This window comes from Alexandromys fortis, unplaced genomic scaffold (genome assembly GCF_014885135.2).
Source record: "Alexandromys fortis isolate MF-2015 unplaced genomic scaffold, M_Fortis_MF-2015_v1.1 scaffold_11, whole genome shotgun sequence".
NCBI classification, from domain to species: Eukaryota; Metazoa; Chordata; class Mammalia; order Rodentia; family Cricetidae; genus Alexandromys; species Alexandromys fortis.
This window is the reverse complement of record NW_026067912.1, coordinates 18,228,085-18,241,088: the sequence shown is the minus strand read 5'-3', so window position 1 is coordinate 18,241,088 and position 13,004 is coordinate 18,228,085. Positions and strand designations below refer to the sequence as shown.

The 13,004-nt window shown below is 39.5% G+C and overlaps 1 protein-coding gene across 1 annotated transcript; it reads right to left on the bottom strand.

Annotated features, from left to right (window-relative positions):
- Nucleotides 1-3,751: 3,751 nt before the first annotated feature.
- LOC126499522 (keratin-associated protein 13-1-like) lies at nucleotides 3,752-4,246 on the bottom strand. Its single transcript, XM_050138764.1, has one exon. It carries the CDS (start codon nucleotides 4,244-4,246, stop codon nucleotides 3,752-3,754), a length of 495 nt encoding a protein of 164 aa, XP_049994721.1.
- Nucleotides 4,247-13,004: the final 8,758 nt, after the last annotated feature.

The following is a 13,004-nucleotide window of genomic DNA, read 5'->3' as shown; positions in this document are numbered from 1 at the left end:
CCCTCCTTTTCCTCTTGACATAATTTTTGTATGTGTTGTCATAGAATATTATGGGGAATACATGCTTGTGTTTTCTTGCATAGAATGAAAGTAGTGTACTTTTTCCATTTATTAATAAACTGTACACATTGCTTAGGGTTTCATTTGAAACCCACCAAAGATCATATGTGTCTCCATTGCAATTTTTCATAATTGTTCTGAAATTAACTATACAGAATTAACTATGTGTTTTACATTCTAGTACCAAGGAAACGCTATAATCCAAGATAAAATAAATAATAATGAACATAATAAGAAAACAAGGTAATGGTTAAATTTCTTTGATGGTAAAGGACAAAACTAAGCCTCACACATGCTGATATTTTGGACCATTATAAAAATTCAAGGCTTAGGGATCCATTCAGAAAATGAGGTGGAAAATTGTGAGAGCCAGAAGTGATGGATAAGTGTAAGGAAACATTATCTTCCAAAACAACAGAGAATGTGGAACTCATAAGACCTACACAGGTCCCAACTAGACAGGTTCTCATCACTGTGAGGGAGAAATGGGCAAAGGCTCCCACCCCTAACAAAGAATATGTTTATAATTGGTACCACTGGAAAAGGGAAAATCACCTTTCTTCAATGAAACATTCTGAGTTATATCAACTGCAGTCCAGGGCAGGATCCATGTACATTGTACATAGGTCATAGTAAACCAACACAAAACCAATTCCGTGGTTTTCCATGGGCTTTTGGTTTCACTTTGGCATTCTTTGTCTTATTAGCTTTTTGTTGTTATTTTTAGTTTTGGTGTTTTTGTTCACTTGTTTGAGAGAGAGACAGGCATGCACGCACATATGCACACGTGTACTTCTATACACACAGAGGAAGAGATAGAGAGGATGTGAAGTTATGTGGATATGTAGATGGGGGAGATCTAGGAGTAATTGTTAAAGGAGAAAACATGATCAAAATATTGCATAAAATGTTAAATAAAACGGAACAACAAATAAATATAAAGTGTGAACCACACAAAATATGAGAGCATGAAACATGTATTGGTATCAGAGTGTCTTCCCTGAGGTCCGAGGAGGAAACAGGTCTCATCTGTGTTTGGCAGTGTGGAGCATTCACATCTAGCCCCTTGAGGAAGACCTTTGTGGAAAACCTACGACTTGTATTCTGCTAAATGGGCACTGGATAAAAAGACAACTAATGAACTGCTATATACCCATACATGAAAGTATGCTTCAACCCTCATTAGAGAAGCTTCTATTTGCAACAGAGACATCTTTGTCATGCTGTCTTATGCCAAGTCTCAGGGGTCATTTTCAAAAAGAGTGCAGAATGGCAGAAAGAGCCGGAAGCAGTGGAAGGACAAGAAAATGGGCTTTTACAGACAAAACAGGGCTTTTGCACATATGAACTCAGAATGGTTGTGATCACACACTCATTGCCTGTGAAAGCTCTAGCCAGGCAAACCACAGTGGGCAGCAGAAGAGTGGGCTGAAACATCACCCGTATCTGAGGAGCTGTTAACAACTGCCAGCTGCTGGGTAAGAGGGTGTCAGTCTTCTTTAAGTGGTTAGCCCACTCTCCAGTTAATGGCCTTGCATCTGAGGATGTATAGACAGCAAAAAATTGAGCTTGATAGATTAAAAAATATATAGTGGTAAAACACAAAGTAGAGTGGGTAGGGAGTGGGAACTGGAAAAGGTTGAGGGTTGAGTATAGTGAAAACATATTGCACGAAAGTTTTTAAGAACTAATAAAAATGAGGGAAAAAAAGAGATTTCTTCATAGGATGTCATCAAATATTTTTCTATTAATCTATCATTTAGTGTATTAGTTAATAAAATATCTTTGAAATGAGTTAGATTGTTCCCTTTTAGCTCTTTGCCGAAATCTGCTTATTTTTATTCTTTATTTTGAGTCTTTCCTGTGAGGCTGATGAGATCGAGGCAATAGGTTAAACCTGTCCAGGTGAAACAGTTTCCAGAAAGGCAGGACTGTGAAGATTCCTTGATTGCACCAGGAGCTCAATGTTTTGAATTAAGTGGTTCAGGAAAGAAAAAAGTATGGAAATTCCTTTAAAAATTCAGCATCTGTGATTATTGGATCTATAAAAATTGCAAAGTTTCAAGCACTTTGTAGGGCTCCTTTAAGCCTAAAATGGTTAAAATACTTTGTCTCTCTCATATTTGCTAGCATTAAATGGATATTCTATGTCAGTATTACAGTGTTCCATGCAGCATACTGACTTGGATGACCCATTGACCCCTGTCAGGACTACAACGGAACACATGATATTTTGATTTTGGAAGGTTCAACATTTTGAATAAACTACCTTTGCTCTCGCTCTCTTTCCTCCTCTCAATATAAATATATATGCATACATATTACAGATAATTTATATGTAGCACATGTAAGTGTATATTATAAATACAAAATAACATATTTTGTGAATATATATATGATTTCTTTTGCTAAGTAGCTGGATATCTTAAAAGTTACATCAAACCAACATACAATAATACCTCCTGTTAGTCTTCATTCATAAGATTGGGAGGATACAGGATGTTACATACCATCAATCACTAAAAGATAAAGCTGTCCCCTGGGAGTAAGAACCAGAAGTCCACAATTCCGTGAGTCACCTAAATGTCCTTGGAAGTCCCTGGGATTTAGAATATAAATTTCACCTTATAAATGCAACTCCAGAAAGCACTTCCTCATCACTATTTTTACCAGAATTTTCTTTCTTGGTCTACTTTTGTGCATCTTCGACAGTAGGCAAGTCTAGATTTCTAAAATACTTGCCAAATAAATTATGGCTAAGCTTCTGAGTTCTCCTGTGCTTTGTGACTCAGACTAAGAATAATAAGACAAAGCTGTTTCCTACTTCTCATGTACATTGTAGGTGAGGCATGGATAACACTGAAATGAGGGAGGCAGGGAAGTCAGCGTGCACATGAGCCAGGAGGTGTTTGGCTTTAAAGTTGTCCAAGGCTCACCTCTCTCTTGACTAAACATATATACTCAAATACTAATTGTAGATAATTCTGTCCACATAGAGCCTTATATTATTAATTCTACAACATCTCACTCTTGATGTTTATATTTTAGTCACATCCTAATTACTTTGTTTCTATGGTTCAGCAAAAAAAAAAAAAAATCTGATGCTTCAATAACAAGAAGCTCTCACCTTACTGCTGATTAACCCAGTCTTCAGATACATATGGCAATCTTTCTAGAACTGAATGTCATCTATAACTAAGGTGACAAAAGAAAAATTAAACATTCTCAAATCCATCTGAATATTTATTTTGATCTTTTGTTAAGTTTCTTAAAAACAATAAATGAAAAAAATACGTAAAAATAATAAAGTGGACAAAATATGGAGGCATCAGAATGCACACATTTATTAGACTTTTTTTATTTTTAACTGCTCATAGATGAAATGCAAACAGCACATGTATATAGGCATAGAACAAAGAGCAAGACACAAATTAAAGTTAAGCAAAATATCAGAATATTGAAGATGTAGAGGTTTGTCGATGGAAAGATGAAAAGTACCAGTGGGATTAAGCAGGGAAACAATAGCTACAAGCTTAGAGACATTGACATTGATCCGGTAAAGATTTGACAATTAACCGTGCATCCTTAAAAGCCAAACCAAAATGTCTGTCTAACAACAAGGGTGACAGGAACTAGCAGCCATGTAGGTTGGGTAGCAGATTCTGGACCCATCACTCAGGGAAGGGAAGTCTTAGAGTCTGTAAGTCATAGATCTGAAGCCACTGGATCTACAGCCCCCTGAGTAGCAGCTTCTAGATCCATAGCCCAGGGATTGGCAGCTGTTGCACCAAAAGCCTAGAGACCCAGCATATGTTCCCTGGCAGAGACTACAAGGTGTGGAGATCCCTGGGTAGTAGCAGGCTGTCTGGCAGGGTCTGGACACCACGCAGGGCCTCTGGCAGCTGGTGGGCACATTGCAGGTCTCCTGACAACCGGTGTTCAGAGAGGAATCCACCTGGCAGGGTCTGGACACCGTGCAGGATCTGTGGCAGCTGGTGGGCACAATGCAGGTCTCCTGACAGCCAGTGTTCAGAGAAGATTCCACCTGGCAGGTGCTGGGAGAACAACTGGTAGTGGTGTAGACCAGCTTGCTGGGGTAGGAAGAGCCACAGGGGGAACCTGAAGAGGGCAGGCTGTGCCTAAGGGAGCAGGAGGAGCAGGCTCCAGAGCAGCAGCTGTAGGCCATATTGAGAGGCGATGTTAGCTCAGCTGGATGTAACTGAGAAAATTCTGAAGATTTTCATTACAATGATGGGCTTAAATAATATCAACAAAAGGTGTGGTACCAGGCTCAGCCTTGTTCATTTTTTTTGCCCTCTCTTTTATTAAGTAAGAATGCTGTAATCATTCCGTAATTCTATAATTTCAATTACTCTTAAATACTTTCCTGTACCTATATTTAGAGATGTTGTAATTTCCTTAGCACACAGAAAGGCAATGAGCTACTCCTATCTTAGAAATGTCATGACTGTTTTACAGCAAAGCTTATCCCATCACATCCAGGAAAATCCCTTCTTTTCATATATAAATATATGAAATATTAATATGTGATATTATCATATATCTGAGAGAGAGCACTTATAAGAAATATGTTTGCCTTTTATTGTAGAAAATAACAATAATCTTCCTTTCTTGTTGTTAAGAGATTTGAAGCATTACTTTGGGATTTGAATGAAATGTACTGAAGATTGACCATACTTGTCTTCATCTTTTCTGCTTTTTTTGTAATTATGTATGGGGGACACAGAGTATTGGCACATGGTTCACCTTCAATAGCAAACAGACAATGTAAGTCAATAAAACTGAATAAGTGTGAGCCTTAAATGAGATAGCTTTCATTCAGTTTTCTGAATGGCTCAGAACATCTAGATGTGGCCAACCAGTTACTGGTCTACCTTAAGGCCCGAGCCATGAGACACAATCCATGTCTGACAGTGCCTGGGTGGCCAAGAAATGAACACTAGGTGAGCACTAGATGGCTGAGACACCTAGGGTAGAACTAAATATGACTGTCAGAAACAAAAAGTCAATGAAATGATTCCTAGCGATATTCCGCTATACTCATGGTTCGATGCCTAGCCCAATCATCATTAGAGAGGCTTTCTCCAGCAGATGATAGAAACAGTGAGAGAGACCCTGAACCAAACATTAAGCAGTGCTGGGGAACCCCAGAGAAGAGGGGGATTCAGAAGGATCAAGGGAATCAGAAGAACACAGCCCACAGGATCAACTAACCAGGGCTCATAAAGGATCACAGATACTGAAGCTGAAATCATGGAGTCTGCATGCGTCCACAATAGGTAGGTCCTCTGCATTTATGTTGTGGTTGTTTAGCTTCAGTTTGTGTGTTGTTATTTCGGGCGTGAGCTAGCCAAGCGGCTGGGGTGTTGGGGACACAGCCCTGCCGCTCCTATTTCGACACTTGGGGTTTTTAATGGAACTCCAAACAGTGGAACTATATGGTTTCTAATTCTTTTGCTTGCTCTTGGGACTCTTCTCTCCTACTGGGCTGCCTTTGTCCAGCCTTGATATGCGGGCTCGTGCCTAGTTTTATTGCATCTTGTTATGCTGTGTTCATTTCATATAACTGCCAGGCTGCTCTTTTCTGAGGGAAAATGTGGGAGCAGTGGATCAAGGGAAGAGGGGAGGTAGGGGGGTGGGAGATGGGAGAGGAGGCTGTGGTCAGAATTTACTGTATGAGAGAAGAATACAAAAGAGAAAGAAAGATACTTTTGATCCTAGATCCTGTGTGTCTGGCATGTGACCTGAGGTTGTATGGTTCTCATCTATGAAATCATGGAGGGTTTGTTTCTAACACTGCACGGTACAGGAGTCTCCCTGACTGTGGATCACCCTGAAACTGTTTTTCTAGACATCGTTTTGCATGGGCTTCTGCAGGCAGTAACTGAGGCTGGAGAAGATATGGGGATTCCGAGGAGAGTCTGACAACCAGCCTTAACACAGGGTTTTGGTGGGTAACTTGAAGCTACCCCTCCACATCTTTATAGGGAACATATGGGGAGGATTTGCTCTTCCTCCTGATCCATCTCCTATAGAAGATTTTGGAGATGAGAAATAAAGATGAAAAAAGTTTGGCTAGATGGTGGTGGCACATGCCTTTAATCCCCATACTTGGGAGGCAGAGGCAAGTGGATCTCTGGTAGTTTGGGGTTATCCTGGTCTACAAGAGCTAGTTCAAAGACAGGCTCAAAAACTACAGAAAAACCCTTTCTCGGAAAACCAAAAAAAAAAAAAAAATCTGAATATATCAAATCATACTTACAGTATTTAAAATAGAATCCGAGTTTGGTGAATAACAGAAAATGCAGGTGGTTTTCCCTTGGGGACATTAGGTAGGGTTAATGAAGAAATCATTTTACTAGTGTATGCACCTATTTCCATTTGCTTATTCTGCAGTTACACAGCTTCTGTGACACCTGTTTCTACTTATTGTCTGCTAAACACAGCTATAGTCCATTCTGTGTATGGCAAAATAGAGTTTATCAGAGGTAAAATGAAATAAGTTGTCTTTAGAAGACGATCATCAGGCTCAGCAGATGAAAAGATGCATCAACTCAGAGCTTACACCTACACCTAAAGCAAAGCTTTGAGAAGCTAGCATGTGTCGGTCTTACCAAAAGCAGAAGAAAGTATCACTAAAGGAAGAATATAACTAGTTCCATGCCAGATTTTTAAAGCCATTCAAATACATAATTAATTCAGGTGATATGATTTCCTAATCTGACCCAGACTGTCCAAATAATGCTTTATAAACCTTTACTGTTCCTGTAAAATTGATAATAAAGTTCACAATCTTGACAAGGGATGGTATCATAGTCAATAATATTGTACAACGTGAGGATGACAATGCCAAGGTATTGTTGAGCAGAAAGTTTTTATTGTCTATGCATATATCACAGAGAGAGAGAGAGAGAGAGAGAGAGAGAGAGAGAGAGAGAGAGAGAGAGAGAGAGAGAACAGTCAGAGGCATCTGGAAAAGTCCAGAGCACGGAGAGAAAATAGACTGAACATTGGACTTGGACACAAGAGGGAAGAGAGGCAGGGAGAGTGAGAGGGGAAGAGAAAGAGATGACCGTGAGAGGAGGGGAAAGAAAGCACAGAGCTGATACACAAGAGGGTGATAAGGGAATGTGAACCTGGGGAAGGGAGGCCCCTGAGCTTGAGAGGCTTAGGATAGGAACGGGGGAGAAGAGCCAGAGAGCCAGCACGGACTCTGAAATGTGGAACAGGTTCTTGTGAAAGTGACGGAGTCTGGATGCCAGCACTTTGGGAAGCTAATAACCACGACAGACGGGCATTTGTCCCTTCTGCCCGTGATAAGGAAATGGCTCCTTTGGTATAGGGGAACCAGCTTCCTGAGGAATGCTGGCTTTTTTCTAACTGCCAGTATGTGTGTGTGTGTGTGTGTGTGTGTGTGTGTAAGCCATGTTAGTAAACCATGTTGGCAGGTATAGAGTTCCTTAGCTTGTCAATCACTGTCTTCATCCCTTCTGTGGCATCATTGCTTTTGAAGGCTTATTTCATTGACTTTAAATTTATAATTGGAATAATCACATTCTATCATTTTTGTTTTTTCTTTATAGGAATAATTGTAAAATATTGTTTCAACATTAGAGTAAATGATTAAAAAAATGAAAAGTTACCATTAAATCTGTACATCAACATGTCTTCATTTGATAACACTAAGTGATCATCTTGAAATCAACCGTCTCATATTAATTTTTACTCTTTCAGAGTATACACTGCTAAGTGTGGAGAGAGGACATTCAGATGTAGGTTAAGCATACTATCTACAATTAAACACCTAGGTTTGACAAAATATTACACTACTGAATTAATTTTATTACTGAATCCACTTGACATGCTCAAGAGAAAATATCCATCTTATTCTCTAATATCTGACAACAATTGGTTTTATTCTCCAAACAGTATAAACAAGATTTGGCATTCATTTATCCTACATTTTTTCTCTTCTACATTTTCCCTAAAGAGGATTATGAAAACACAAAGACAACTCTGTCTGTTGCCTCTGTTTCTCACTCCACATAGGTTCAAAGTGTTCAGCTTTTCTTGGCTTAGTTAGTACCTTTGCTACTGCAGGTAAAACGTCATGGTAATGCTCTATAATCACACAGAAAAATTAGTAGAAAATGAGGAATCACATCGAGGAGCATAGTCTTTAGTAGATTTCTTAGGAAACACAGAGGTACACTCCTCAACTTCAGTAAAGAAGTAAGGACATTGCTCTCCTTCTACATCCAGTAAGACAGGTGTGTTCCTCAGAACATTCTAGCAGAACACTAGGATCAAAGTCAAGAGGAAAGGGAGGATTTCCTGGACATGATGAAATAACTGTTAGTATAAAGTTTATCATGTCATCTATATCAAGAAAGTTACAACACACATAAATACACTGTGCAGAAACCGATTCAAGCGCAACTACAATTACAGAGATTGATGAATTGCACATTTGTAAACCAGGAAGCACACAAATAAGGAAAGGATGAAAAAGCTGGGCACCACACCCATTTCTGAGAGTATAAAAATGCCTCTATCCACAGGGTGGCCTTGAAATTCAGAACATTTTCAGTTAATTCCAGCTGAGTTCAAATTTCAACATGGCCTGTAATTGTTGCTTTGGAAACTTCTCCTCCTCTTCCTATAAGCACCACCTGTCTTCCTCAGGTTCCTCCTAAGGCTGTTCTTGCCCCCAGCAACCTGGCATTGCCAGCTGCTCTCCCAGTACCATCAGCTGGAATCATTTCTGCACAGGGGCTATACCACCAGCTGCCAGAGGTCGTGTGTGATATCGAGCCCCTGCCAGATGCCCAGCTTCTACTGCAGAGGCTGCTTTCTTAGTAGTCCCTGCCATCCAGCCTATGCTGATCTCTAGGTTTTGCGTTCAGCCACTGTTACTTGCTGCCTATGGATAAGCTATACAGCTTATCAAGTGTCTTCAGGTCTCTGAACTATGGAGTCAATCCTCCTAGCCAGTCTACATGGCTCACGTACTTGCCAATGTCCTTGATAGAGACCACTCTTTGGTATTAGCTTCTATAGAATCAACTGTTTCTGTGCTCTTACCGTATCAACGTCGATTTTGTCCTGTAGCACTTGTTTCCATGTTCTGTCTCAATCTTTTCTTTTTTCTTTTTATTTATTTTTTTTAATTTTTATTTTTACTTAAAAATTTTCACCTTATCCCCTCCTCCCATTTCCCTCTCCCTCTCCCTTTCTCTCCCTCCCCTCCGTCTCCAGTTCAAAGAGCAATCAGGGTTCCCTGCCCTGTGGGAAGTCCAAGGTCTTCCCCCCTCCATCCAGGTCTAGGAAGGTTAGCATCCAAACAGCCTAGGCTCCCACAAAGCCAGTCCATGCAGTAGGATCGAAACCCAGTGCCATTGTCCTTGGCTTCTCATCAGCCCTCCCTTCATGTTCTCTTTAATGGCTTCTTTCATCTTTAAGTTCAATTATTGTGAAACCCCAAATTATGCCTTACTGACTTGACTCTTTAGATATACATATGTTATTTGGTTTTCATCCAAGAATATTTGAAAATTAAATATTTAATCCAATCAATTTGTGTGATCTGACACCTCACTATATTGTTCCCATTATTACTAGGTGGCCTTTTAGTTTATGAATTTGCATATTCAGGAGACTTAATAAAGATGGACATATTTCTTAAATTGGGTTTTGAAACATAAGTAAAAAACTATTTGTTATTAGTTATGTTCCTTATTGAAGAAGTAGTTTATAATAGGAAGATTATTATTTCTATTGCAAATTGGGCTCAAAAATAGTGACAACTTCCTGAAAATGAAAAATATGATTTTTTTCTGATGTAGGGAAATAGAATATATAGGACTTGAATTAAAAATTCTACCATTAAGAATAAGGTATATAATTTATTGGGTTATATATAAGTATAAGCAAAATATTTAAATGTGTTTCAATGGAAGTTCAACAGAATGGCCAATAGAAAAGTAAAGACAAGATCTCTTGAGTAGATTGGGAGCGTGGGGATCTTGGAAAAGGGTGGAAGGGAAGGGGAGAGGCAGGGAGGGGAGCAGAGAAAAATGTCGAGCTCAATAAAAATCAATTAAAAAAAAGAAAAGTAAGATTGGAAACATTCTCAATAAAGACATAGCTTTACACCAATGCTGATAGCCTCATATGCCATGGTATGGGCATCAATCCTGAGCCTCACGTACAAACATGTGTGAGGAGTAGCATTCTGATCTCAGGAGAAAAAAAACTTGGTTTAAGAGGTATGATGACCTCAAGCTCCTTCGAGGCTCAGATGGAATAAAGTTAGAATTGACGTAGCTTTTTCGAGAAGCTTGTATTCTTCTGTCATGAGTGGAGTATAAAAGTTAAGTTGAAGTTAAAGATGAAGGTGTGGATTATTTGAAAGAAGAACTAGGAGAGAGAAAACCAACCCATGCAGTGGTGTATTTTCCAAAAGTTTATCATCTTGGGCAGGAGGAAGTTATGGTTGAGGCCTGCAATCAGAACTGCCCAAAGGGATGAGCACACAGGTTGTAAATTTGGCTTAATAAAAACATAGACCCAGAGTAGTGGTCAGAGATGGCACAGAATGCTGGGACACAGACCAAGAATCTAAATCATAGGGCACAAGCTGTGGACTCGAGGTGGAAGTAAGTTGTTCAGATGTCAGAGTGTGAGAAAAGTTATTAGAGTCAGGAGAATTGAAGACAGAACAGAAAAGAGGCAACATATGACATCTACGTCTAGAAGATAAAACAGAAGTCAATGGAGAAGAGGGCATGCCAAATGGATACTGAATTTTGGGCACATGTAATAGCAGCCACAAAATCCCATAGGGGACAGTGCTCCTGAGACTAGTCAAAGCACTCTTGAGTGAAAACTATACTAGAGGAGATTTTACACTAGCTATTTTCAACTTATATACTATAGAGTTATAATATGAAGACAATAAGATTTTGTTTTTACACACAATAGATAAAATACCAATGAGACAGAATAGATGATGAAGGTTCATCCCTACAATAATAGCTTCCTAAGTTTTTACTAAAGTAGCAAAATCATGATGTTGAAGCAAAGGCAACATCTTCCACAAATAGTACTGAGAATTCTGGTTCTTACCAGAGCAACACAATTGAGCCAACACTATTATAGCAGAAACTGGGACCATTAAGGAGCTTCTCCCATTACCCATCTGTCTTGTGGAGAGAGGGGCAGGAGAGAAGTGCTTTCCTCCTATCAATGCTGGAAGAAGGTGGGAGAGATGGCCCTGTGCTCATAAGAGTGGAAGAACTATCCCTCATCCCTATCAGCTGTAACACTCGGAAGAGCAGGCCTTGCACCTCACCAGGGCAACACAATAGTGGACACAGTGCAGGTGTAGAAGATCCAGACCTGAAATTGTGACCATGGAAGAGCTGTTCCCATTTCCCATCGGGTGGACCGTCTCTATAGTTGCCCAGGCCCAGATTCAGGGTTATAATTTAGAGTGTCCCAACATCCACCTCATCTATGACCTGCTGGAGTGTGTGAAGGGACCTACTTTAATACCTAAAGCTGCAGGATCTTCACAACACATGGTGCCAGTAGAATGTCCAGGAAAAGTCCTAGTAGGGGCCCAGCATCACAGGTGAAGTGGAGACCAGGGGACTAGAACCAGACCAAACATTCTTTGTAATTAACACTTGAAAGTAGATGTATAGACTAAGGGGTATATGTTGAGACTTGTTGGGTCACACTGAAGCTTCCATAATGAGCATTTAAAATTCCTTTCCTTTTTTATTTTTTTTTCATTTTGTTTTCTTCATTTCTTTCTCCTGAATTTTGTTTTATTTGAGGTGGGGGAGGTGCAGTGCAGGGGCACAGGCTGGAAGGGGAATAAATGGGATCAAGAGACATGGTATGAAAAACATAGAAAAAAAATTTTATTTTATAAAAACGTCAACAGTGTAAGATAACAATGTACAAATATGAGATCATGAAATTCAAAAGCTTTTGTTTAACAAAGGACAATTTCAGTTTATGAAGGAGCAGTCCACTAATTGGGATAAAATCAATGTTACCTATCCATCCGATATTTGATTCGATTCTAGACAATAAAAAATATAATAAAACAACCAATTAAAACTGAGACCTGGAAAGGGGGGGATCAACACAGTAGGCAATGGAGAGCAAGGGAAAAGAAATGCTGAGGGGTTTGAAAGAGCCACAAGGAATCATATTTTTGATTTACCTAAAATTGCATTTAATATATCTCAGTGTATTACATATATCTACTTAGATGTTTAAATTAAATATAATATACCTAAGTGGATGGTTATATTTATATATCACATGACCCTCAGGACTAGTCATGAGAAACCCTCTTTTCCAAGAAACTCCCAGAACAATAAAGCTATTGTTTTTGTGTTTGTTTCCTTCCCGGGAGCTAAGTTCCTATTTCCGAAATCATGATGAACTTTGGGCCCACAGCTTAGATAATTTGAGGTACATCTTTCCTGAAAGCCTGTTCTGTGGTTATTGGCCCTCAGATCACGAGGAGATGCTATGTACGTTGCTAAGAGAGGGAGAAATTCAATGTCCATACTCAGTTGGGACACCTATAAACTACATCAAAGACCAACATGGTAAGATGTCTCTAAAAGCTGAAATAGTGGCGTTCAAATCATGATGACAATCAACAACAGTCTAAGTGAACTTGATGTTTAGTAAGCAGAAGGGAAATCCTGCGATTGGTGAGGACTTGGATCTTATAGGAAAATCTACTACTGCTGTTATTTTTATTTATTTATTTTTTAATTTATTAAGGATTTCTGTCTCTTCCCCACCTCTGTCTCCCCTTTCCCTCCCCCTCCCCCAATCAAGTCCCCCCCCTCGTCAGCCCAAAGAGCAATCAGGGTTCTCTGCCCTGTGGGATG